This window comes from Cataglyphis hispanica, chromosome 7 (genome assembly GCF_021464435.1).
Source record: "Cataglyphis hispanica isolate Lineage 1 chromosome 7, ULB_Chis1_1.0, whole genome shotgun sequence".
Classification (NCBI taxonomy): Eukaryota; Metazoa; Arthropoda; class Insecta; order Hymenoptera; family Formicidae; genus Cataglyphis; species Cataglyphis hispanica.
The window spans coordinates 2823352-2846217 of NC_065960.1; the positions used below are offsets into that span (position 1 = coordinate 2823352).

The window sequence follows — 22866 nt, forward strand, 5'->3', positions numbered from 1 at the left end:
AATACAAAAACTATTCTGTTAGGAAAAATTTATTCTTAACTTTATCTAACAATTACATTAAGTTTATCATTTACTGTTTTTGCTATTTGCTCATGAATCTTATTGACTTGCTTATGAGTTAAAGTACGTTCCATGTGTCTGTATACTATAGTGTAACAATGTGAAGTCTTTTTAGTCTTTGGATGGGTGAATTCATCTTTCAGTAAAATTTGTTCAATGACATCACCACCTATTTCTCTAACTATGTCATAGAAATCTTGGGAAGAGTAACTTCTATCTTGTGGTAACCAGAAGCTTATATCGTTTGTACAAGGAGGATATATGCTGATAGGCTATAAAAAAAAATTGCATATTCATATAAGTTATTTAAAGTATGGATATAATACACCACAATATTCGAGATATTCCTTAAATATTTATTTTACCTTGTATTGTATATGTGCATTTGGATTGTCTACTTTAAACTGATTCAAGAAACCTGCATCATTACTCCAAAATAATCTTATATCAGGAATATTATACAAGCACATGGCCAAACGTTCCAAACCAAGACCAAATGCCCATCCGATTCGATCTACAGCACCGGATTTTTGGAGAATCTCTTGGCGCATAATGCCACAGCCTAATATTTCGAGCCATTTGTCATTATAGAATACTTCCAATTCCCATGATGGATGGGTGAATGGAAAGTATTGATCAACCCATCGGCATCGCACCTCTATTAATAAAAAATATTTTTAAATCTCAATTTCAAGTCTCTTATTTTTATTGTAATGGCAAAGAAGTATCAATTTTTAATTTGAAAATTAAGTAGATGTGTGTATATTGTCTCTTGTCTGTATATCTGTATACTGTTCAGAAATATTAAATAAATACCTTTGCCAAATATAATTTGTGCTAAGCTAACTAAGGTATTTTTTAATTCCTGCTCCATTATTTTCACCACTTCTAAGGTATGACAACCCTGCTTCTCAGCATTTTCTATTCCTCTATGCTCAAATAGTTTGACACTTTCAGAATTGTTCATGTTGCAAAATATTTCTTCCGATGTACGCAATCTGACTGCATCAATCTGGTGAAAAACTGGATAATGCGTACTATCAATTTCATCACGTCTGTATACGTCTCCAATGACAAGAAAATTATTCAATCCCATCGAAATTAATTCCGCTTGATGCGCAGTCATGTGCGCTCTCAGCAATGTGTCTTGATTTATGAAATAACAATCAGTTTTCTTCCTACTTGGATGATCTTTCGGTACGAGAAGAGAGTCAAAATTTTGAGCAACTGTCACTATAGGACATATATTGTCATATATACTAAAGGACGGTGTTCCGCTCTTACCGCGAAACTGTCCATAAAAATAGTTTACAATGCGCTGACGTAAGAGTGACAGTGGATGATATTGTTTAACATGCAAGTTTCTTTCTAATTTAGCTATAATGCTCGGTGTGACATTTGTCCAATCATCTGTCACATATTTTCGACCCAAAAGTACAAGTTCATTGGCGTTTTTGTCAACACTTGCAACAGTAGATGTTCTTCTACAGATTGTATTAACATTGTTTACAAGTATTTTCTTGCAAAAATAACACCTAATAAAAGAATATATTTTAAATATTAGTTATAGATGAATGAAATATGCTCAAACATAACATCATATTACATACCACATTATTGAATTGATTAATTTATTTTCATAAGAAAATATGTGTTACATGTATCAATTCACATTAATATCTTGATATTGTTGTTTCAATATAAAATTATGTACATTCTGTACTGCAAAGGATAGATTTTCACTAATTTTCATACACTACTATATATTCACATCATATCAACAAAAAGTTAATTCAAAATTTAACTAAAGATTCAAATCACTATTATATATAAATAAAATATGCAGAGGTTATATAAAAAAGTGCCGGATATTCGATATTATATAAAACACAATTAAAACAGATAGAACCTGTAATCAAGCAAATTTCATTTTATTATATGCTGATATTTCGAATAATATTTTATTAATGATATTAGCGAGAAAGTACAACTTATCCTAGATATTATAAATACATCAGAATTATCAAACTGCACATCGATGCCTCGATATAACATAACCACGTCCAGCTTACACCTTAAGCGGGGAACACACACTTTTGCATAAGCGCATAACCATAAGTATAAGGAAATTTATTGGTTCATTTTCTTATGCATACATTTGTGAACCAATCAATTTCTTTATGTTTATGCTTATGCGCTTATGCAAAAGTGTGTGCTCCTCGCTTTACACTTACAGCTTATAGCCGCAGCAAATTTGTGTCAGATTGCATGGTTTGCTGGAGTTCTATTTAAATTAGTTCAAAGTATAGATATTGTGTTTTATAAATAATGATTCCTAGTCGAAGTGCGATTTTGAACCTTTATCGAAATTTAATTCGAGAAAGCAAAAAATGGAGCTCATATAATTACAGGTAATATATTAATTACATATACTATTGTTACTCGATAATTTTTATATTAAATCTATTAAATATTGAAGAATGTGAATAATGCTTTTTTTACATTTTTTTAAATAATGTTTTTGAGAAAAAGATATAATTCAGTTCTGTTTCAAGAATCTATGAAAATATATTATTGCAGCTATGTAAATTTAGGTTAAGAATATAGAGAGAATAATTGTTTTTTCAAATAAATGCGATATGAATCTTATGAAACATTTATCATGCAAATTTATATGATGTAACAATATGTATACAAATATAAATTATTTATTTAGTAATTCTACTTTTCAGAATGTACACTCTACGAAAGATACGTCATGAATTCAAGGAGAGCAAAATGTTAACTGACAAGGAACAAATTAAACAATGTTACACAAAAGGACAAGAGACACTGGATATGATCAAGAGACAGGTCATACTAGGCAGTCTTTACAATACTAGGCCATTAGTTATTGAAACAAAAAACAAGTTACGTGATACAGCGACTTAGAATATAAAATAATTTTACTACTTAAAACTGTACTATAGATACATACATCTCATTAAAATTTGTAAAGAGGGAGTGTTTTAAGTCACATAACTTCAAATTTTCAAATTCGAAATTTCTCAAGTACAGCACATTCTTAATTCAATATCATCGTGTCAATGAACATCTTTATGCAAAATTTGCTTAAAATTACATTCATGGTTAAAGAGATGTAATAATAATTAGTTATTTAATTATGAAGGAGAACTCTGTGATTACTTATTCATGTCTTCATAAAACAAATTCTGTAATTATTTATGTAAAGACACTTCATTTTTCATCACTATGTTACATATGCTGAAATGTTTTTCTATTTATATATGTATGTATAAAATTATATATTGTAAATATATTTCTTCAAATTGTTAAGAAATTAAATAATTTTGTTAATACTGTTCATACTACATGAATCTGGGTATTCCACAAGATTGATAATTTAACAATTGACTTTTGTGTATTACAAATAATCGAACAAGATCATATGAAAATTATTTCTGTAAAAAAAATTATTAGGAGAGATATTTTTCATATACATAAAATATCTTGAAAAATACCTTAAAAATAATACAATGTGTTAAATCAAACAATAAAAATATATTGAATTTTACATTCCATGTGCATACTAGGTGTCAGAAATGTTTCCCTTTAGACATATTCTGTATTAAAAAATGTGTACCTATATATAACATTTATATGGAAAAGTATTTCTGGCATCCTATGTAAAATTTCTATTTAACTATACACCCTCTTTTTTCATTCTCTCTTCCGAACAATTATATTTACAATTATACTTTCATATTATTTTAATACAAAAAGTGCAGAATAATAACTCTATTTCGTTTTAACTGGCAATATAATATGAATGAGAGTATACGTATATGAATATGAATGATTTTTCAGTACTACCAAGCACTCTGGGAACATACAGAAAAGTAAAAAGAGACGAAAAGAGTAGGACTGCTGATCAGCTGTTTTAAGATGACAGCTGATCTAGTGCGCTGCAGACGCGGCTCGCGATGTAATAGTTACGGGACTGTGTTTGTAAGTGCGCGTGTTACGATAGAGAACAATAATTGTTGTTGAAGAATGGCTACAAGAAATTTGACGGAACCTTTCGTTCTGATGCGAAATAATGCCTTGCAGACCAGGCACATCTATGCCGAACAAGTATATACTTACTTAACCTATTCAATACCTGTACAAAATTGTGCTGTTTGCGTTTTGTAATTTTCACACGAATCATTCGATATACTTTTCCAGAATCTTACTGATCGAGTGGCACTGGTGGAATCGGACTCCGGTGGATCCGACAATGTCGAGTTAAAAGGCGTGAGCGCGAATAGCAGTGCACCGCCTGTCTGGGCGGACGCCTTGGAAGAGACACAGTACATCTTGAACAAATTACGTGTGAAAATAGATAGCTTGGTGGAGCTGCAGTCCAAGCAGCTCACCAGACCTACTTTGGACGATACGTCTCAGGTTTGTTTGAATTCTCAGGATTGTCAGTTGTAAACAATATAGTTGAATTTAGAAGAAACCTATCGGCATGGCTTGTAAAAAAATGTATCAAGAGAAAAATTTTCGTTTCTTTCGTATAACGCTTATGTAATGCAAAAATTTATAAAGTATAACATTATAAACATAGGAAGAAAGACAAATGGAACAATTGACACGAGAGATTGGACGTGCATTCTCTAATGGCTATAGACAAGTACAAACAATTAAGTCAGCTGGCAGGCATGAAACTAAGCCTGCTGAACGTCGGCTAGCTGCTAGTGCAGTAATGGCCCTTTCAACTGCCTTACAAGAATTAGGTCTTCGATATAGATCAGCACAGAATCATTACTTGACACGTACGTCCTCTTTGCATAGCTAATAAAAATGAATATTTAATATCTTAATAAACTGCAATATTTTTTTGCATTATATTCAATTATAATAAATACTTGCAGAGGTGAAATCGAGAGAAGAGAGGAATAATCAGTTCTTCGCGGAAGATCAGTCTCTTTTAGATAATGTAGCAACCGATTCTTGGTTGATAGAATCAAATGAGGCAACTGCTGATTATTGGCAGAAAAATGAGCAAAGACAGGATTCGGTTTTATTGCAGTTGGAGGAATCTGAAGATAGAATAAAATTAGCATTGGAAAGAGAAGAACAGATTGGAAGTATAGTTCAAAGTGTAGCAGATTTAAAACACATTTTCAAGGTAAATTATATACAAGATCATTATAAATATTTATAATTGATAATAATTTTAATATATAAGCAAAATATATTGCAAATATAGTTTTTCATTTGAAGAATATATTTTTTTGATATTTATTTCATTTATTGTCAATGATAACAATATTGATAAAGTTTTGGATGAAATTCTGGGTTTTTATTATGCAGGATCTTGCAATAATGGTAGAGGATCAGGGTACTATTTTAGATCGGATTGATTATAACATCGAGCAAACGCAGGTGCAAGTACAGGAGGGTTATAAACAATTAAAGAAAGCCGACTCATATCAAAAGGCTAATAAAAAATTGTACTGCATCGTTGTTCTCGCGGCTGCTATTATATTGCTTAGCTTTCTGTTTATCATATTTAAGACATAGAAGTATTTATAATTAAAATAAATGTAAAAATATAGATGATACATTTGTTGGTGTTTATCATTGTGTTCCATAAAATTAACTTTATAGAATCTGTTGTAATGATGGAAAGTTATTTTATGAAGATAGTATATGCAGTCTTTTCTCAGATATTATACCAACAAAAAGACAACGTATTCAAAAATTATGCCAGATCTTTGTTTATTTTATTTATTTCCGAATTAATCTATTAGAAATATTTAACTATAAATTATATTAATCATTTTAATTAATATTGATCCCCGTTTGTATAAACCAATTTTAAAACAGTATCATTATTTTAAGTAGCCATTTTTAATTTTTACAATGCATGTTAAAAATGATTGTAGAAACTTATATAATAAATAGAATAATTTATTTACCTCACACTTAACTCTATATTTTTATAGTGTAAAGTCATAAATTATTTTTATTTACATGTGATATATCGATAGAAAATACTGCAGTACGATTTTTTATATCTGTATTGTAAACTGTTCTAGATTGTGTAGATGTCTACAATTGTTAAATAAGATCATTCCATGATAATAAAAAAATGACTGGTTATATATATGGTACTTATTCTTCTTATATATATAGGATGGCCCATACATAAAATATTATAAATTATGTTTTTGAAAATTATCAGGGATAGATATTTTAAAATCTGTTGGAACCTTTTTGAAGGATAAACGGGTACTCTATCAAATTCTCTAAGGAACAGGGGCATTTTTTTTTTTTTTTTTTAACAGAACCAAATCTTTATATATATATATATAGATTTATATATATATATAAATCTTCTGTGTAAAAATATGTATTTATAACTAAATATAATGCGCTCAAGATTTGTTCTATTTAATTTTTTCTATTTCATTGCAACTTTTTGAACATTGCACCTCCTATCACAGATTGTGTATTATAAATATTTTCGTTATATTTATACATATGTCTTATTTCCCTGTCTTATTGTTTAGCTAATCAGTATATCACACACAATTCTTGTATCAATAAGATTTCTAAAAATTTTACGCATATGTTACTACGCTATATAAATCAATAAGTTCCTCAATGTTCACTTTTTTTGTGTACATTATAACTTTGTTTTGCTCCTAATTACAAATTTGTTGTAACATTGTTATGTTAAATATATTAGGCTTATTATTACAGTACATATAATGTGTCATATGAGTTTATATACATTGTACGTTTTTTTGATATGAAAAAAGAATATATATACTGCATTTTATCATTAACTATATAATAATTATAATAAGAATATAAGAAGTAGAATGTTTTTCTTTTTCTTTAATATATATCTTTAAATAAAATAAACTTAATGTAACATATATATACCGTAAACAAAACATATCGTAAACAAAACTATATAAACTGCATATAACAAGCATGTAAATTAAGTATAAATAAGCACTATTAAGTAATAAAAAATAAGAAGTAATGAGATGAGTGATGAGATAAAAATAATATTAAGTAATAACAATAATGATAATATTTTGTACTAAATAGGTGATATTACTAAGATGTATAAGATACATTAATAATAGGACATTAGCCTATTATACTAAAGAGTAATCACAGCTTATTAATAAGAGAGACATGTTACATCACATTAAAGATGTTATGTAAAAATTAATATACAATAATTACTGAATTCACTTTACAAAGTTTGTTCTCATTCACAAATTGTTAGAAAATAATAATGCAAAATGTAGAAATGCACTTATATGTTTAACACAACAATTTGATTACTCTTATAAGAGCAATTAAACTGTTGCATTAAATATATAATTCCACACATAAAAATAAAATTGATTAAAAGTATTCATATACATGTAACATATATATAAGTAGATGTGCATAAAAAGATATTTAATTTATCTATTAAATTCTATAAAATTTATCTTTAATTATCTATTAAAAGAATAATCCTAAACATATTCAGGAAGAATATATGTCAAGAGTTTCGTTGTATATTATCCAATTTTTATAAAACTAATTATGATACAGATTATATTTTTATTTACTCTATGAAAAATCGCATATTTGTACAAAGGCTATCTCTGTGTATGGATTTGTTGGTCATGACAAATGACATTTGTCAATAATAATTTTCAAATGACATTTATCAATAATAATTTTCAATTATAAATGTTGAATTATGTAAACTATATTGTTGTTACTGTCTTCTATAAATAATTCTCTTATCAAATGGAATGTTGGGAAATGCAAGTAAATCTAAAACAAGATCTAAGATAGCATCTGAATTGTTATCTTTTTTTATATTTATGCTATCCTAACAAATAAACATTGATCTCTTTGTTCTTTATCTTGACTGCTATGAGATATTTCGATGAAACAATTAAATAGTTATGATAGATACATTTAAATATCAATTAAATTTCTTACAAAGGACTAATGTATGCAAAAAAATATTATACAAAAATAATTTTAATAATTTGTATATAAACCGATTTACCTAAATTAATCTTCTAAATGTTTAAAACTGTGTGTAAATTAAGTTCTTCAGCATTCACACGAATTGAGCAGTAGAAGTTACACAATTCTATTATTTCAATATGCTTGTATATAAAACAACTTTGCTAAGACACAATTGGTTCGCATGAATGACTAACAGATTTCTCAGATGTTGTGGTACACAAGATATGCGCAAGAATTCCAAGCGCACCACCCAAAACAAAGCGAACAAAGTTGTTACCGGTTAGAGGTCCCAAGGCGTAAAGTCCCTTTATCGGTGCCTTGATCACCTCGTATGTGAAATCGTCAATTTCAATCGGATTTGACTTGCTATCAATCGGCTTATCCGCTAGCTTACCCAACCCTACACCGTTACCTTCCAAGTAAGATAAATCTGGTTTATATCCTAAAATGAAATTATTCAATATATCCTATGGACACCATAATCTTTTCATTAATGTAACATTATATCTTATATTGATAGTTTTAAATCTATAGCTCTACTAACATGTAGAGAAAATGATCCCTTTACTCATTTCCTTCTATAAATTTTCTCCGCCCTGCCTATTATTGTTTTCAACAATTTCCCCATTTCATCTCTTACTCTTATCTAGAAAGTTTTTTGATTTACTTATAATTAATTATATAATCATTTATAATAACAATTATAAAAAGTAATTTAGCATTTTATGTTTTAAGTCCAAATTTTGAAGTTGAAAGTCATTTCAAAGTTATATCATTAGTCATGGTTCAATATATATTAATGTTAACTATGATATACAAGAAAAGATTTTTCCTTTAAAAAAAGTAATGAGAACGCTGAAAACTCTGAAAAACATGACTTTAGACAAAAAAATTTCTTTGCACTATATACGCCCTTCAAAACCATTTAAATTGCGTTTATAATATTTTTCCATATTGTCAGAAATAAAGAAATAATTAGGAGTCCAGTTTCTGATGGGATATTTTATATATGCTTACCGATAAGTATAGCCGCAACAGATACTTCGAACGTGTGTAGTTGACCATCCGGAGCGGAAAAAATAACTGTCCTTCTCATATTCATGTTTTCGTCCTCGCGATTCTCACTGAGACTGACGAGCGTATATCCCGGCAAAGATTTGTATAGAGGATAATTTGTACCTCCGTCAGCCATCATTTGGTATACCTTGTGATATTCCGGATATATGGAATTCGGCAGCCATTGCAATCGATCGTAACTAGTAGTTATTCTCTCGGCAGTTTCTTTGCCCCATTCGCTCGATGAATTGCGGAACGCATGCAGTACAGGTATTCCTCGAAAACGTGCCGCCATAATTGCATCAGCTGCACTAAGACCAGCTCCAATTACTAACACCGGTTGCATCTGCTCGTCAGTTGAACCTATGATTAATAATTTTTCAAATGACAACAAATCAAAAATGAATTATACAATTCGCGGATAAATAAATCGATTATAATAATCGTGAAAAGAAGAATAATCTATAATCATTGATTACATACCACGTTCATTGACCAAACGTCCCAATCGTGTCTCAAGATCGTTGAGATCATGCGTCACCCAGTCAGGATGCGTGTCTTCTCCCGGAATGCCTAAATGGTTAGACAAATCGGTCGTGCCGGTTGCGAGGACCGCTCTTCTGCACCGATACCGAAATCGTTTTCCGCTTTTATTCTCGTATCCGTCCACGATCCAATTGTATCCTCCCTCACTCTCAGGTGAGTTCGAGTCCGATCTTACTGAAGTAACTGTAGTCCCGCTACAACGCGGATCGTTTTCGTGAAATTTCATAACGTCACATAATAATGATTTCGTCTTACAAATACTTTAAATACGCACCATCGAAAATATTGTTTCAAGCCTTTTCTGCGCACGTAGTCCTTATAATAAGCAGCTACGGTGCCTACGGAAATCCGGCTGGACGCCTTGCAAACACTTAATTTTTCTGGCCGTGTATATACATCACTCGCCGTGGTTAAAACCGACTCTTGTAATTGTTCAGCCTCAACAAGTTTCTCCCAGTGTCTCAAATCCAAATCGGGAAGAGACATCCATCGGCTCAGACTGAGAGTCAGCACATTAGGGTCCATAAACTAGAAATAATTATGTTAAAGAAACTAAATAAGTATACTAAGAATAAAGCTAAAGATATTGCTTGAACTTAATTATATTTTTAGTTTTATCATTTTTTATCTATCAAGTAAAATTCTTATCTATCAATAAAATATAAATAAATCTTGATTTATTTATATTTTACTTCGCGCAGGAAAAAATCTTTGTCTTCTTATATGTAAAAAGCAATGTCATATTTGATAGCACATACCTGCCAGGAGCCACCGGGTTGGCCCTTGCCAAGGACAACGTGATCCACGATTTTGTGTTCGGGATATTCATCGGCGGATCGCCAATCGAGAAGCGAGGGCACATCGAGGCCGGCATCGACGCATGGATGCTGCAGATGATCCATAAGAAGGGCCAACGGTCGGCCACCGCCCCTGCCTTCGATGCCAGATGACAGGCACTCGAGTTTGCAACGTGTGCTGCGCGCCAGACTGCCTCCCTGTATTCTGCCGACGCCAGACTTGCCGCATTGATGTCGATTGTTGACGATCGCATCATCCGAATGCGCGTCGCCATAGTCCTCGCTGCCGGTATTTGTCATGCAGAACTGCAGTCGCGCCGTCAGCATATCATCACTAGGATGAGGTTTGCCAGTATAGTAAGGCCAATTGCCCGCAAGCATATATGATAGGCATATTCCACTGGGTCCGTTTCCTGAGAATCCAAAAAGATCGTGTAAAATCGTATGCTCTTTCCTAGCAAAAAGCCTAGCAAATTGTTTTAATCGATTTACATTTCAAAGATATCTTCTTTACTTATTTCATGAATTCATGAGTTTACGCGCTGTCAATCTTACAATAAAGAATTTCACAGTGAATATTAATTTTAAACATCGGCGATAGAGACAAAAAATTCATTGATCTAACATCAAATCTAACATCAAATTGCATATAAAGACATGTATATTAAAAAATTGTCAAAATGTTTAAAAATTAAAGAATTTTCTGTTTTTTCGCTCAATCTACAAAAAATCAAGATATAAGAAGTGATATTCTAGAAAAATATATTTCTTATTCCATTGCTATTTTTGTAATGCTTTTATTAATCAAACCGTTAAATCATCCATTGTGTCACAAAAAAAAACAAGATTTTAAGATATTTCATAAATTTACCTATGATTACAACATCTTTATAAATGACATCATCGTCAATCTTAAATCCGTTCTGCATTTTTCTTCTTTCTTGCATCTCCGATGTAAACGGATTCGCAGCGATTCACACTCGTCGGTCTACTCGAGTGCTGCAAAGAGTTACAGAACGAAGATTATTTTGTTACGAACATAATTGCATAATATTGGATGCATGGCATTTTAATAGCACATCAGCACAAAATTGCAGAGTAATGAGATAGTCGAGTCTAGCATTTTCCTTGACACCGCAACTAATCTGTAATTGCGACAGAAATTTCAACATTTATCATTCTTGTAAGTAACAAGAGAGACGCTTATCGTTATGGCGGCGTCGATTATTTTTCTCGCACATAGATAATCTCGCACAATTTTGCATACATATATAATAAAGTATATAATAAAAAAAACATATGATATTTTTATAATGACTCCCATATTACAATAAATTAATGATAAAACAATAAATATTACAAATAAAGTATGCAATGTAATATAAAAAAAATATTTGCAGTAATCCTTTCAAAGTAGTAAGTCACGAATCCATGAATCATAATCAAATCTTTTCTCAATTACTTTTCTCAATTACGTATAAGTTGTATTATATACGTATATATACATTTTCAATTGTGTTAATAATTGAAAAAGATATATATGAATGTTATGAGATATGTTGCGCAATAATCTGTTGTACTGCGTGTAAAAAAAATTGATAAGATAACTCGAGACCATTCTTTTTTTTAATGACGTTGCGGTTTATAAATGTATTGTCGTAATAAATGATGATCAGAAATATCCCCGCTGTGATTGATATAAAAATATCGTTACGTCATAATGAGGAATTTATGAATCGTCTCGAACGTATCGATCGCGTCTCATGTTATTACGGGTCATCGAGAATATGAGATCTCAAACATTTCAAAGATAAACGATCAAGTCATAAAGTAAAAGTCTTAATCTTCGTTTTCGCAAGCGACCTTCGTTTTCGCAAACGACCTTCGCTCGGCGTGTTTCCTATTCTCTAACGTTTAACCGGTCCACCGAACAATTATGATGATATAAATCGGCACACCTTCTACGCCGATCGAGCATTAAAAATATTCTGGTTACCCGATAAAGAGTTTAAAAAAAAAGGGTATAATATAAAGGTATACTAAAAAATAAATTAAAAAAATTAGCAAATAAAAATAAAAATGGATAGATATAAAAATATATTAAAAATAAGAATAATAAATATAATGTACTGAAAAAATAAAGAATAAATATAGGAAAAATTAAATTTTTATTCGTGCACATTTGCAGACAATTCACTGTATGACAATATAGAAAGCGTTGTTGAAAAGAGCGTAGTTAATAGGATCTATATACATTATATATATATATATACGATCAAGATCCATTTATGTGCATATTTTATTCCCGTCATTACCTGTCGCTTCTGCTCGAGATAACCTGCTCCACAAATAAACGAAGGGAACGTCTCGTTAATTTGTACCATGTACTACCATGATCCACTTTCATTATGACGCTTATGGGTTAAGAATAGAGCAGCATCACGTATTCGTGAAGATCGTCGACCGAGACAAGAATTGACAATGATCCAACATAGATTTTACCGTAAGATTATCGTATTGTTAAATAAATTTTTACGCGAAAAACAGCTTAGAACTATTGAAATAAATTTTTTTATCAAAAAACTTTTTGAGAGATGATGTAAGAAAAAGATTGTGAGAAATGAAAGTGAAATAGTGTATACATATATGACAGAAATGAAGAATATACGACAGCAGAAAACATTGTTGTTTTTATTTATCAGATTCACGTGCATATTCCATTGGGGGAAAGAATCACGGAAACTTCCATCAAATTTTTCAGAAAAATATGGAGAACTCAAAGACTTGATTATTGCGTGCTATCGATATCGATCGATATAGTTGACACTAAGTGTAAGGGATTTTCTTAGGTGACAATGAGCCATTATTCATAGCGTGTACAAACATTCGCGATCGATTTACATACTCTTGCATATCATCAAGGTAGAAATGATAGCAATTTTATCGTTTGTTGTATCCCACGTGGAGATACAGCTGGAGATCAATGAACATTGACAATGTAATTTACAATATATATACGAGAAACAGTATTATAAAAAAAAATATTAAAGAAATTATTATCGTTATCTCTCTTATCATCTGAATGAACATTAGTAGAATTATGTATTATCTCATTTGTGAGAATTTCATTTCCAGAATATTCACAAAAGAATTGGATATCTAATATATGTCAATTTTTGATAATGGAGTAGTTATTATCTCATTAAATTGAATAAGTAAAGAAGTTATCATAGTATGCGACGCAAAAGTAAAGATGTAATTTTTTTTTAATAGACACATTTTTCACAATTTTTTTTCTCGCGTTTGTCATTTTAATTTATTACTTAAGAGTATCGAAAATGTGTTAAAAAAAATGAAATAGAATAAAGAAAAAACTCGTTCAAAGTCCGTTAAAATGGTGAAATATGTAAGAAAGCTATGTATTATATTAACAATCGCTGACTAAGTCGATAACATATCTGACTGCCTCTTTTTGTGAGATATATATAAATACAAAACGATGTCTTTTCATGTTGAGATCAACTGGTCACAATTTGCTCGATATATATATATGCTCGATATATATATATCTAGTTTGTGCACACGATGTTATATTTATAAAGAATCTACCTTTATATGAATCTCTATAAAATAGTTAAAGTTTCAATTATTTCTCCCAATGTTGTATCTATATTATATAAATATTTATGCATCGTATCTTACATCTGATAAATGTTTTGAAAACTAGAACTCGAATATAAATCAATCCGCAATTAATTCAATAGGGATGCATTTCTAATATCTAAATAAAACTTTAGTTATGTTTAATATTTTATCTACGTTTTTAATTTTGTGATATCACATATCGTTTCTATATACATTAAAAGCTGTATAAATATTGGACCATGCGTTATCGTAAAAAGGCAATATACAGTATTAAAGATACACGCGCAGCTAAAAATCAGTAAATTTATTATGTCTGACATTATATAACATACAATTATATACGATTTTGTAATGCAACAAGCGCGATCCACGTATCTTCTCGATGTTACAGATACGTTTATAAATACATATATTTATATTTTGTAGCCCAATTCTAACAATATCGATGTTTCGCACAGTATCTTCTATTCTTAATCGAAGATTATTCGCAGTAGGAGGATTTGAAACGTATGATGAATAGAATTCGGTTAAGACAAACACGAAATGTTTAACTGATCAATCGATGAGTTGTCAACTTTAACACGAGATAAGCAGGTGAACCTTCGTTTGTATCATATCAAATATCAATCTTTACCTTTTGTTTATACTATGTCAAATATCAATCTTTATGTTTTGCAATATTTATTTATATTTACATTAGCTCTGTAGCGCGAATGAGAAAGACAAGCACATTAGAGATTACTAAGTATTCTGTGTGCGATAAGTTTATGGAAAATTGAATTTTTCCTTACACATATATCCAAATATAAGCTAGAATACACTTTATCTCTAAAGTCGTATATCTTTATCTCTAAAGTAATATATCACGCAGCGTATACCGGTCTGTTGCACCATCTTTTTCTTGTTTTTATCGGACTCTCTTGCTCTTTCTTCTTTTCTCGCATATGCCTTGAATTCCAAAGAGAACAAATGAAAGAATACATCCTGAAGTCCAGCGGTTTAACTTGGGTAAGTCAGTCACGAACTATATTTCGCCAGTTTCAACTTTTGACCATCGTCTTCAGAATGATAATCTTAGAACTGCCGTCAACTCGGATAATTTCGCAGAATTTTATTCATCTATTTTGGATGACGTTTCACAGATGATATGTAATTTGATCGTATCTTTCTTATCTTGTGCAATGAACAATACTCGGAATAGAAAAAAACAAGATTTACAATGCTTTTGAATGTGAAGTTAGTTTTAAATGCAATTATTTATTTTATTGCAACCTTTTAAATAATTTTCAGATGTATAAAAAAAAAACTTTGTATAGACTGTCCGAGCCGTGGAAAAATGATTGGAAATTAAAATTCTTCTTTGATTTTTTTAATTGTTTAATTCATTTGTAATTTAAATATATGTAAACATAAATAACGTAAGTCGGTGAAAAATGTTTTTTCGCGATCGTCGACGATGATAGCATGATATTTATTACAAAAAAGAAAAAATATATGAATAAATGCAAATGCACCAGTATTTCTGAAATAACGTGATTGATATCGCGTGATGCATCGTGAAAAACCTGGTTATGTCGATATCTATGAATTGCGTTGTAGACGAATATTATCAATTGTAATCAATTTTAACGGTTCGCTAAAAATGACCTAAGGGAACCGACGGCTCTTATTTTACGCATCAATTATCTCATTTAACCCGCGTTATTACGGGTTAATTTTCACAATTTCGTTCGCGCTATATAATCGTGATGTTATACGTGATGTTATTACATTCATTAACCCAATATTAATATATATAAATGTGACTCTATGACGTCTACGCTATTTTTGTACATAATTATAATATTTGCTATTCGCGTTTAAATATTAGCCGGCGATCAATGAATCGCGCATTGATCAATAATCTCCATATTAATTTCGTAATATATAATAATATAATATATATCAAAAATTGTGTTAAATTGTAATTTTATCTAGTAAATCGGTATTTTTCAATTCATAAAATGCAGAAAAAGATTTTGTTCATTAGATTTCCTCGTTTGATCCATCTGATATTAAATTTGTACAAATTCACTTCTCGAGTTCCATACTATTTTCCATTTTATGTATTTTATGAATCTTTTTCTCGGAGAGCAGAAAAGTTATTCAATCTTTCTTTACACGTGCAAATTCCAAAGATATCATTTCGAATTTTAAACAATAGTAAATAATACATACTTTGCATAAATTTGCGCAGCATATGCAGTTGCGCTTTTGCTACAGAGATCGATAGTTATATAACGTGTCCGTCTTTTACAGCATACAAGTTTTATTATGTCGTTATAATTTCGCAATGATTCAGCGTAATTCGTAAAATACTCGTGTCTCGCCGTATTGTGAATATATTATTAAAATTCGTACTTCAGTTGAAAAGATGCAGATTGTTATCTTCATTATCTCTTTTATATCGTATGTCTATCTGTTTTTGATTATTTCTGACTTATCAACTTGAAAAGATTTAGTTAATTTCAATAGTCTCGCGATAAATGATAAAATAATAATTATTAAAAATTTATTTGTTTTATTTTATAGATGTCAAATATAATATTATATATCATATATTAATACGATATATATCATATATATATCATATATTTAAAAGATTTTTTTACAATACTTGGAAAATTGGTCCTCATTTTTTTTTTATTCTAGACAATGTCTTGCTCTTATTAAATTATGCCTTATGCCATTCGATTGTTATTTATAAGTACTCCGAAATATTTAAGACTGCGTATACTTAACACAAACATAAATCAAAATGCATTAAAAAATGAATTCAAAGAAAGTTTCAATAATTTGATAATATTATTGCGTAACAAACAAATCCGATAAATCTCGAATTGAGATTGATTCTTTCTTGCAAGTCACCGTTTGTTCCCGCATCTAAAAATACAGAATATATATGCAATCATAATTTTGTAAAGACTAATGCAATTTAATACAAAGTATAAAAAAAGAGTTTTAATATAAATAAAAAAATTGTAAATATTCATATTGAAAGTATTTACAGTTAATTTTTTGATGAAGATCTTATGCGAACCGCATCTTTATCACCGAATATTCGCCAATCTTGACGACTAAAATACGCGCGCAATTAAATTATACTGTCTAGGTGATAAATTTATACCCATCGGTCATTGGCTTTTGTAATGAAATCTTATGAAGATAAAATAACGATCAGATGCAATTCCGCAATTTTTGCAAATTCCAAAAAAAAGAATACATCATGATGTATATGATTATGTGACAAAGATCGAATATTTAATGTTAATATTGAAATATCTTGTCAATAGATGTCAGATGTACGATTAAAAATTTAATTATATTGATTACATTAATTCTCAGTTTTCTTTATAGCCAGATAAGCGCATCCGCTTCACAAAATATGGAAATTTTCCCACTCTAAAAAAATTCTTAGATAGATAATTGATGAATTAAATGTTATCGCGTGCTCTGTTCAGTGCACTGACAATTACGTCACCTATGTTATATTGAAAAACGCACGTGATCAAAATTACGTTGCAAGTACGGAATTTCTCTGAATCTATCGGAAATGAATTTTTTAATGATGATCTATCCTAAGGATATTCTTCAACCTATCATATTGTATATTGTTATACAATAATGTCTGCACGATATGACATAAATAAACAAATAACGAATTACTGGAGCGGCAGTTATTGCTATTACGATATTAATCCTAAAAGGGAAAAGTAAATTTGTAACATAAATGCGCAATGTAAAAAACCTGTATAAAAAAAATTTTTAATTAAATAAAAATTTATAAAAATTATAAGATTATTTTCCAAAATATTCCATTAAAGAAAAAATTTTTAATTTTTTTTGCTCATAAATGTAAAATTAATATTTAATAAATTTTCAAGTTTGTAAAATTTCGATTTTTTTCTATCACACTTTTTAAGATTAAATTCGACAAATTTCGATATTCATGTGATACAATTTGCAAATCGCAAGGTAGATCTTAGAAAGTTTTGCGCAACACGTTTTTCTCATTTTCTTTTTATTTTCCGACCGTCAATCACACTGTCACTTTATATCTTCTTCGATATTCAGATGGATATAATTGCGGATCGATAAAACAAGCAAATTGCTATCCACAATGTAGCCGATTTCACATGGGAATGTCAAAGGAAATCGTACATATATAAAGCTCTTTAAAAAAAATAGAAAAAAAACAAAAAAATCTTTGAAAAAATATGATTACCACACTTTTTCCTTCCAAAAAGGGTGTTCCACTTCTGTCTGTTCTATCCGCCGATTTTCCTGCTCGATACCGTGGTCGATCAACGAAGAACGCGCAACCTTGCCGATCAACAATGATTTCCGGAGCACGAAACGCGAAACGAAATTACTCCTCACCCGGCGACGGTCGGCGTCGTACTGTCGTACTAAAGCGTGCACACCACGCGCGATCGCTTTTTCCGCGGAAGCGGACGCGTAACCGAAGGCCACGCGATGAATGGCGATTTCATGAAGTAGTTTCAGCCGCGAGATATTAATTCTCTCGATAACGACCGTCATGCTACGATGCCTTTGCGATGCCTTTCCTACAATTAGTTTCCTACATTTTAGAATCAGAGTTTTCTTAGAAAAATGTAGAAATACGAGATAAAGGGAAGGAAATGATCTCTTTTGCAGTTATTATAAAGATATAAATATTATTATATAATAATTTATATTAATTACATTCTTTGTAAATCTAACGAAATATACTGGCAAGTAAATAATTATGTAAATAAAAACATCAACACGTGAGAATAAATGTTTTATCTTTCATAATTAATTTTTGCCTGACAATTATTAATGATAAAACATCATTTAGAAGTAATGGATGATTAATGCATACTACATAGTAAAACAAAATTCGTTTTCTTTTTCATTGAGACATAGTTTTACTAAGATATGAGAGTTAATGTATTCAATATCTTGACCGCGGTCTGCTATTATTACTTCTAATTGATGCCGACCGAGCAATTTTAATGAGATGTAAGGGAAAAGAACTTATTGCGATGTATTTCTGCAAAGACAATCACATTTCTGTCAAGTTACACAATGTTAGATCGAGAATGTCTTTTGTACATAACGTATGTATCGGTCGTTCCTTATCGATCCAAGCTACCCATATACGACATCGATAAAAAGATAGTCGAGACACACGGTGTTAAAAGTTAAATAGCATCACCCTTACACAGCGCCCCATTTTTTTTCTGTAACCTAGAGGGAAAGTTGTGCTTCAGCTATAACTTTAATTTTCAATATTGAATTTCTTTGTAATTAAATTTGTGAACTGAAGACCTATTAAAGCGATTTGATGAAAAATAATTCATAAATGAGAGTGCGTTAACTATTTACATTCAAAAAACGATATCTTACACGAGAGATAAGAATGTGGTTTTTTTCCAACAAATACATTCCTTTATATTGTAAGCCTCTTTAAGCCTCACACAACAATAAACTTTAACAATTATTTTTTAAAGTATTTTTTTACAATTAATTTAAATTGAATTAAAATTTTATATTCTATCATAGAAAATAATATATAAAATACATGCGTAAACAAAATTCGTCAATTTTATAAAAAATAAAATAAATGTAAATCAAAGTTATTGGAATAAAAAAAAATATTATTTTGCACATCAATAATATAAATTTCGAAAAGATTATAATAAAATTCAATGAGTTTCGCTTCTCTTCGGAAGTCAGGCAAATGTCGGAATATTTTTATCGCGTCGTGTTTTCAAGTATATATTCGATCGCAAGATTATCAAATTAGGACAATGTTTAAGTATATCTTCTAGCATTAACGAGCGAATTAACCAAATTGTGGAATTAGAAAAAAATGTCTAAAGAAAGAGAAAGAGAGAAAGAGTATGTCATTATCACTGCGGTTGCAGCGAGCATATTTTCATAACTAACGCAAATGGAAATGTACTTTGAAGTGATGACTAATAATGTTTCGTTTAATATAGAGCAAAGTTTCGGTTTACCATTTTAATGACCAAGTATTTGAACAACAAAATTGCAACCATAATTCCATTATAATTCTCGATCTACATGATAAATATAATATGTGACATTAATATCGATTATTGATCACTAAATAACGTCGATCGAGGAACCTAAAAAATTTAGACAAATAATATCTAGCCGAATTAATGGAAATGATTCGACACAAATTGATAGCACTATAGAAATTTAACAATCATTCGTTAACAAAAATATCTTGAAAAAAAAATATTAATTTCACGCGAGCTATAAATAAAAAATAAAAATAAATATTTTTTTCATGTATAATTTCTAGCAACCATTATTTAGTTGCTAAATTTAATTGATCAATTTAGTAACTCAGTATATTTTTCTTATGATCTATTTGTGTCTAACTTACTCTGTGCTAACTATGCAATAAACATAAAATATGTTCATTTTGCACATAATATATAAATAATGCTTACGACAGCAAAATCGTTCTCGTGTCGTAACTAATGAATTATTTTCAGATATTATGAAAAATTATGTGATGTAATACTAGACCGTCGTGGAAAAGCCGTCTATATTCCAAAATTAGAACATAACTACGCATATATATCATACATTCAAACGCGCGCGCAGTAAAATATTCATGCAATTATCATTAGTAGATGATTCGCATTTTTCTGTTATCGTTAAATTAAGTTTTCTTTAATGCATCAGACGCTTTTTATTCGTAATTTATTGCAAATAACATGTTTAATGAAGTCTGAGAGATATGTATGTAATAAAACTTTAATGAAATAAATATTATATATACAAATATCGCATAAACAGATATAGACAGATACTGTTTAATTTTTTATTTATTTTTTAGCTACGTACTGATAATTTTACGTGATAACTGCTTGTTAAAATAGTGTGCGATATAATTATATCGCGTGCTCACTCTGACGTCTATTAGTTAATATCATCACGCACATGTAAAATTATAAAAAAAAAAGACCATGATACATTTCAGGCAATAAAAAATGAACAAAAAATTTGAAATAACATGCGCAAGAAAATATTCACACTTGATTGCATTATGGACTTTGATATTTGATTATGTCTTTATGTCTTTATATGTATACACATATAAAAATATAATATTAAGATGTAATTTATAAGAATGTTTTCTATTACTTTTTTTTATCTAAAAAATAAATATCAGGTAGGAAAAAAAAAAATTAGAAATATAATCTACATAATATATTGTTAAGTATTTTAGACTTAAAACTGCGATGAAATAAATCCGAGTAAATCGTATATATCATATTTCTCGTGGAATCGAATTACACGAGAATCGATTCATCGCTACGAAAACAAGAAAAATCGGATTATCTTAGCTTTAAATTCTCATTCGTTTCATATTAATTTGTATTGCTAATAATTATATTACTTGCTCCAATAATAATATGTTATTAATATGTATATATATTATTAATTATGCAAGTTATATCATAGTTATTGAGCACTATGGAAATATCATACTTAATGATATTAAAAGATTTATTATAAAACATTGTGATGAATTACCTGATCTGTCCAGCATGTCGCATCATCGCGTCTAATCCGGATTGCAGACTCTGATCCGATACGTCGCGCGGGAGTTCCATTGGACATTCGTGCCGCAAACATTTTCGGTGCGATTGCCAAACCGAGGGATGTTTTCGCGTATCATGATGATAAAGGACAGTCAATCACTCGCGAGGCGAAGGTTGTAATATTCACCTGGTGAACGCGCGTGGTCGCAATTAACTTCACGCGGTGGCGGCAGCGGCGACTCGGCACTCGGCCGTTTGAGAGATCAAAGTATAATCTCTCTGAATCTTCTCGCGAAATCACGCGACCAACGTTGTTTCTGTACTCGAAGCAACGAGAGGGTTTATATTCCGAGACTGTCGTCGCCGACACACCTCGTCCCGGCCATCGATTTTCCTTTATTCCGCTGCGGATTACGCGCCTCTCATCCCCGATATGTACATACTACTAGATGCGGCGATGCGGCTTGAATGTAGCCGCAAGCGCCGCTTGCCATCGGTCGGCTCAGTCTTCGCGCACTCATCTACATCTACCGATGGAATTTAATACTTTTTAGTCCTGTTCTGTTTTACCCACATCGTGGATAAAACAGAAGTTTCATGTTCATGCAGGTTCGATTTACATCGCACAGTAATAAACCTAAATTCTTCAAATTGTCTCCTGTGAATTCGGTCGAGTGTTTTTTTACGCTTGTTGATGAAGAATAGTTGGAATTGTTTCTCGATAAGTTGATTACTCATGGAAAATTTTCTATTTTTAGTGCATGTGAAATTCCCCCTTATTTTGAAGAAGTTAATGTCATTTTGATATTCAGTCAATTATGAAGAATGAATACACACATACACACATATATATATATATATATATATATATATATATATATATATATATGTAACAACTTGGTGCATATACTTGGAATAAGGTACATTTATCTTCATATACGAGTATCTTTATATATGTATTCCTTTAAATTTCTTTATGAGTTTTCATACTTAGCAAGGTAAAGAATCTTGACTAATCTTGATTTCATATTTCTCTCAAGACAATGCATTCGATCCATCAACGATATTTCAATCAAAAGTCCGGCGCATATCTTTGCATATGA

At 30.2% G+C, this 22866-nt stretch overlaps 3 protein-coding genes across 10 annotated transcripts; 1 reads left to right on the plus strand and 2 right to left on the minus strand.

Moving 5' to 3' along the window:
• Window positions 1-13: 13 nt before the first annotated feature.
• On the minus strand, window positions 14-4353 carry LOC126851009 (probable phenylalanine--tRNA ligase, mitochondrial). Of its 5 annotated transcripts, none has more exons than XM_050594526.1 (5): window positions 4223-4353; window positions 1671-1782; window positions 877-1595; window positions 426-718; window positions 14-332 (listed from the first exon to the last, which is right to left on the minus strand). In XM_050594526.1, exons 2-5 carry the CDS (start codon window positions 1673-1675, stop codon window positions 42-44), a joined length of 1308 nt encoding a protein of 435 aa, XP_050450483.1. In that variant the 5' UTR covers window positions 1676-1782; window positions 4223-4353; the 3' UTR covers window positions 14-41. The 5 variants fall into 5 exon arrangements, with proteins under 5 accessions (XP_050450483.1, XP_050450481.1, XP_050450480.1 ...); XM_050594524.1 differs by lacking the exon at window positions 4223-4353 and adding an exon at window positions 2074-2390; XM_050594523.1 differs by lacking the exon at window positions 4223-4353 and adding an exon at window positions 2074-2390 and having other exon boundaries at window positions 1671-1969.
• Window positions 2991-6213, plus strand: LOC126851010 (syntaxin-16). Its single transcript, XM_050594528.1, has 5 exons — window positions 2991-4194; window positions 4288-4506; window positions 4673-4880; window positions 4980-5236; window positions 5422-6213. The coding sequence occupies exons 1-5, from the start codon at window positions 4114-4116 to the stop codon at window positions 5629-5631; spliced, it is 975 nt and encodes a 324-aa protein (XP_050450485.1). The 5' UTR covers window positions 2991-4113; the 3' UTR covers window positions 5632-6213.
• Window positions 5069-22194, minus strand: LOC126851008 (oxidative stress-induced growth inhibitor 1-like). Of its 4 annotated transcripts, XR_007687621.1 has the most exons (8): window positions 18415-18598; window positions 11377-11504; window positions 10467-10918; window positions 9983-10236; window positions 9646-9902; window positions 9124-9525; window positions 8144-8548; window positions 5069-5147 (listed from the first exon to the last, which is right to left on the minus strand). XR_007687621.1 is itself a non-coding variant. In XM_050594521.1 (7 exons), exons 2-7 carry the CDS (start codon window positions 11450-11452, stop codon window positions 8268-8270), a joined length of 1722 nt encoding a protein of 573 aa, XP_050450478.1. In that variant the 5' UTR covers window positions 11453-11504; window positions 21756-22194; the 3' UTR covers window positions 6335-8267. The 4 variants fall into 4 exon arrangements, 3 of the variants coding, with proteins under 3 accessions (XP_050450478.1, XP_050450479.1, XP_050450477.1); XM_050594521.1 differs by lacking the exons at window positions 5069-5147; window positions 18415-18598 and adding an exon at window positions 21756-22194 and having other exon boundaries at window positions 6335-8548; XM_050594522.1 differs by lacking the exon at window positions 5069-5147 and having other exon boundaries at window positions 6335-8548; window positions 18420-18598.
• Window positions 22195-22866: the final 672 nt, after the last annotated feature.

Bases quoted from the DNA above. Each gene is read 5' to 3' on its own strand.
- LOC126851009 (XM_050594526.1), bottom strand. The intron at 719-876 runs GTATTTATTTAA...TTTTATTAATAG, and splicing joins ACAAATTATATTTGGCAAAG to AGGTGCGATGCCGATGGGTT. The intron at 333-425 runs GTAAAATAAATA...TTTTTTTTATAG, and splicing joins ATGCACATATACAATACAAG to CCTATCAGCATATATCCTCC.
- LOC126851010 (XM_050594528.1), top strand. From the start codon at position 4,114: ATGGCTACAAGAAATTTGACGGAACCTTTCGTTCTGATGCGAAATAAT. The intron at 4,507-4,672 runs GTTTGTTTGAAT...TTATAAACATAG, and splicing joins CTTTGGACGATACGTCTCAG to GAAGAAAGACAAATGGAACA. The intron at 5,237-5,421 runs GTAAATTATATA...TTTATTATGCAG, and splicing joins ATTTAAAACACATTTTCAAG to GATCTTGCAATAATGGTAGA.
- LOC126851008 (XM_050594521.1), bottom strand. From the start codon at position 11,452: ATGCAAGAAAGAAGAAAAATGCAGAACGGATTTAAGATTGACGATGAT. The intron at 10,237-10,466 runs GTATGTGCTATC...AATTATTTCTAG, and splicing joins AACCCGGTGGCTCCTGGCAG to TTTATGGACCCTAATGTGCT. The intron at 8,549-9,123 runs GTAAGCATATAT...ATTTCATTTTAG, and splicing joins TGTTGCGGCTATACTTATCG to GATATAAACCAGATTTATCT.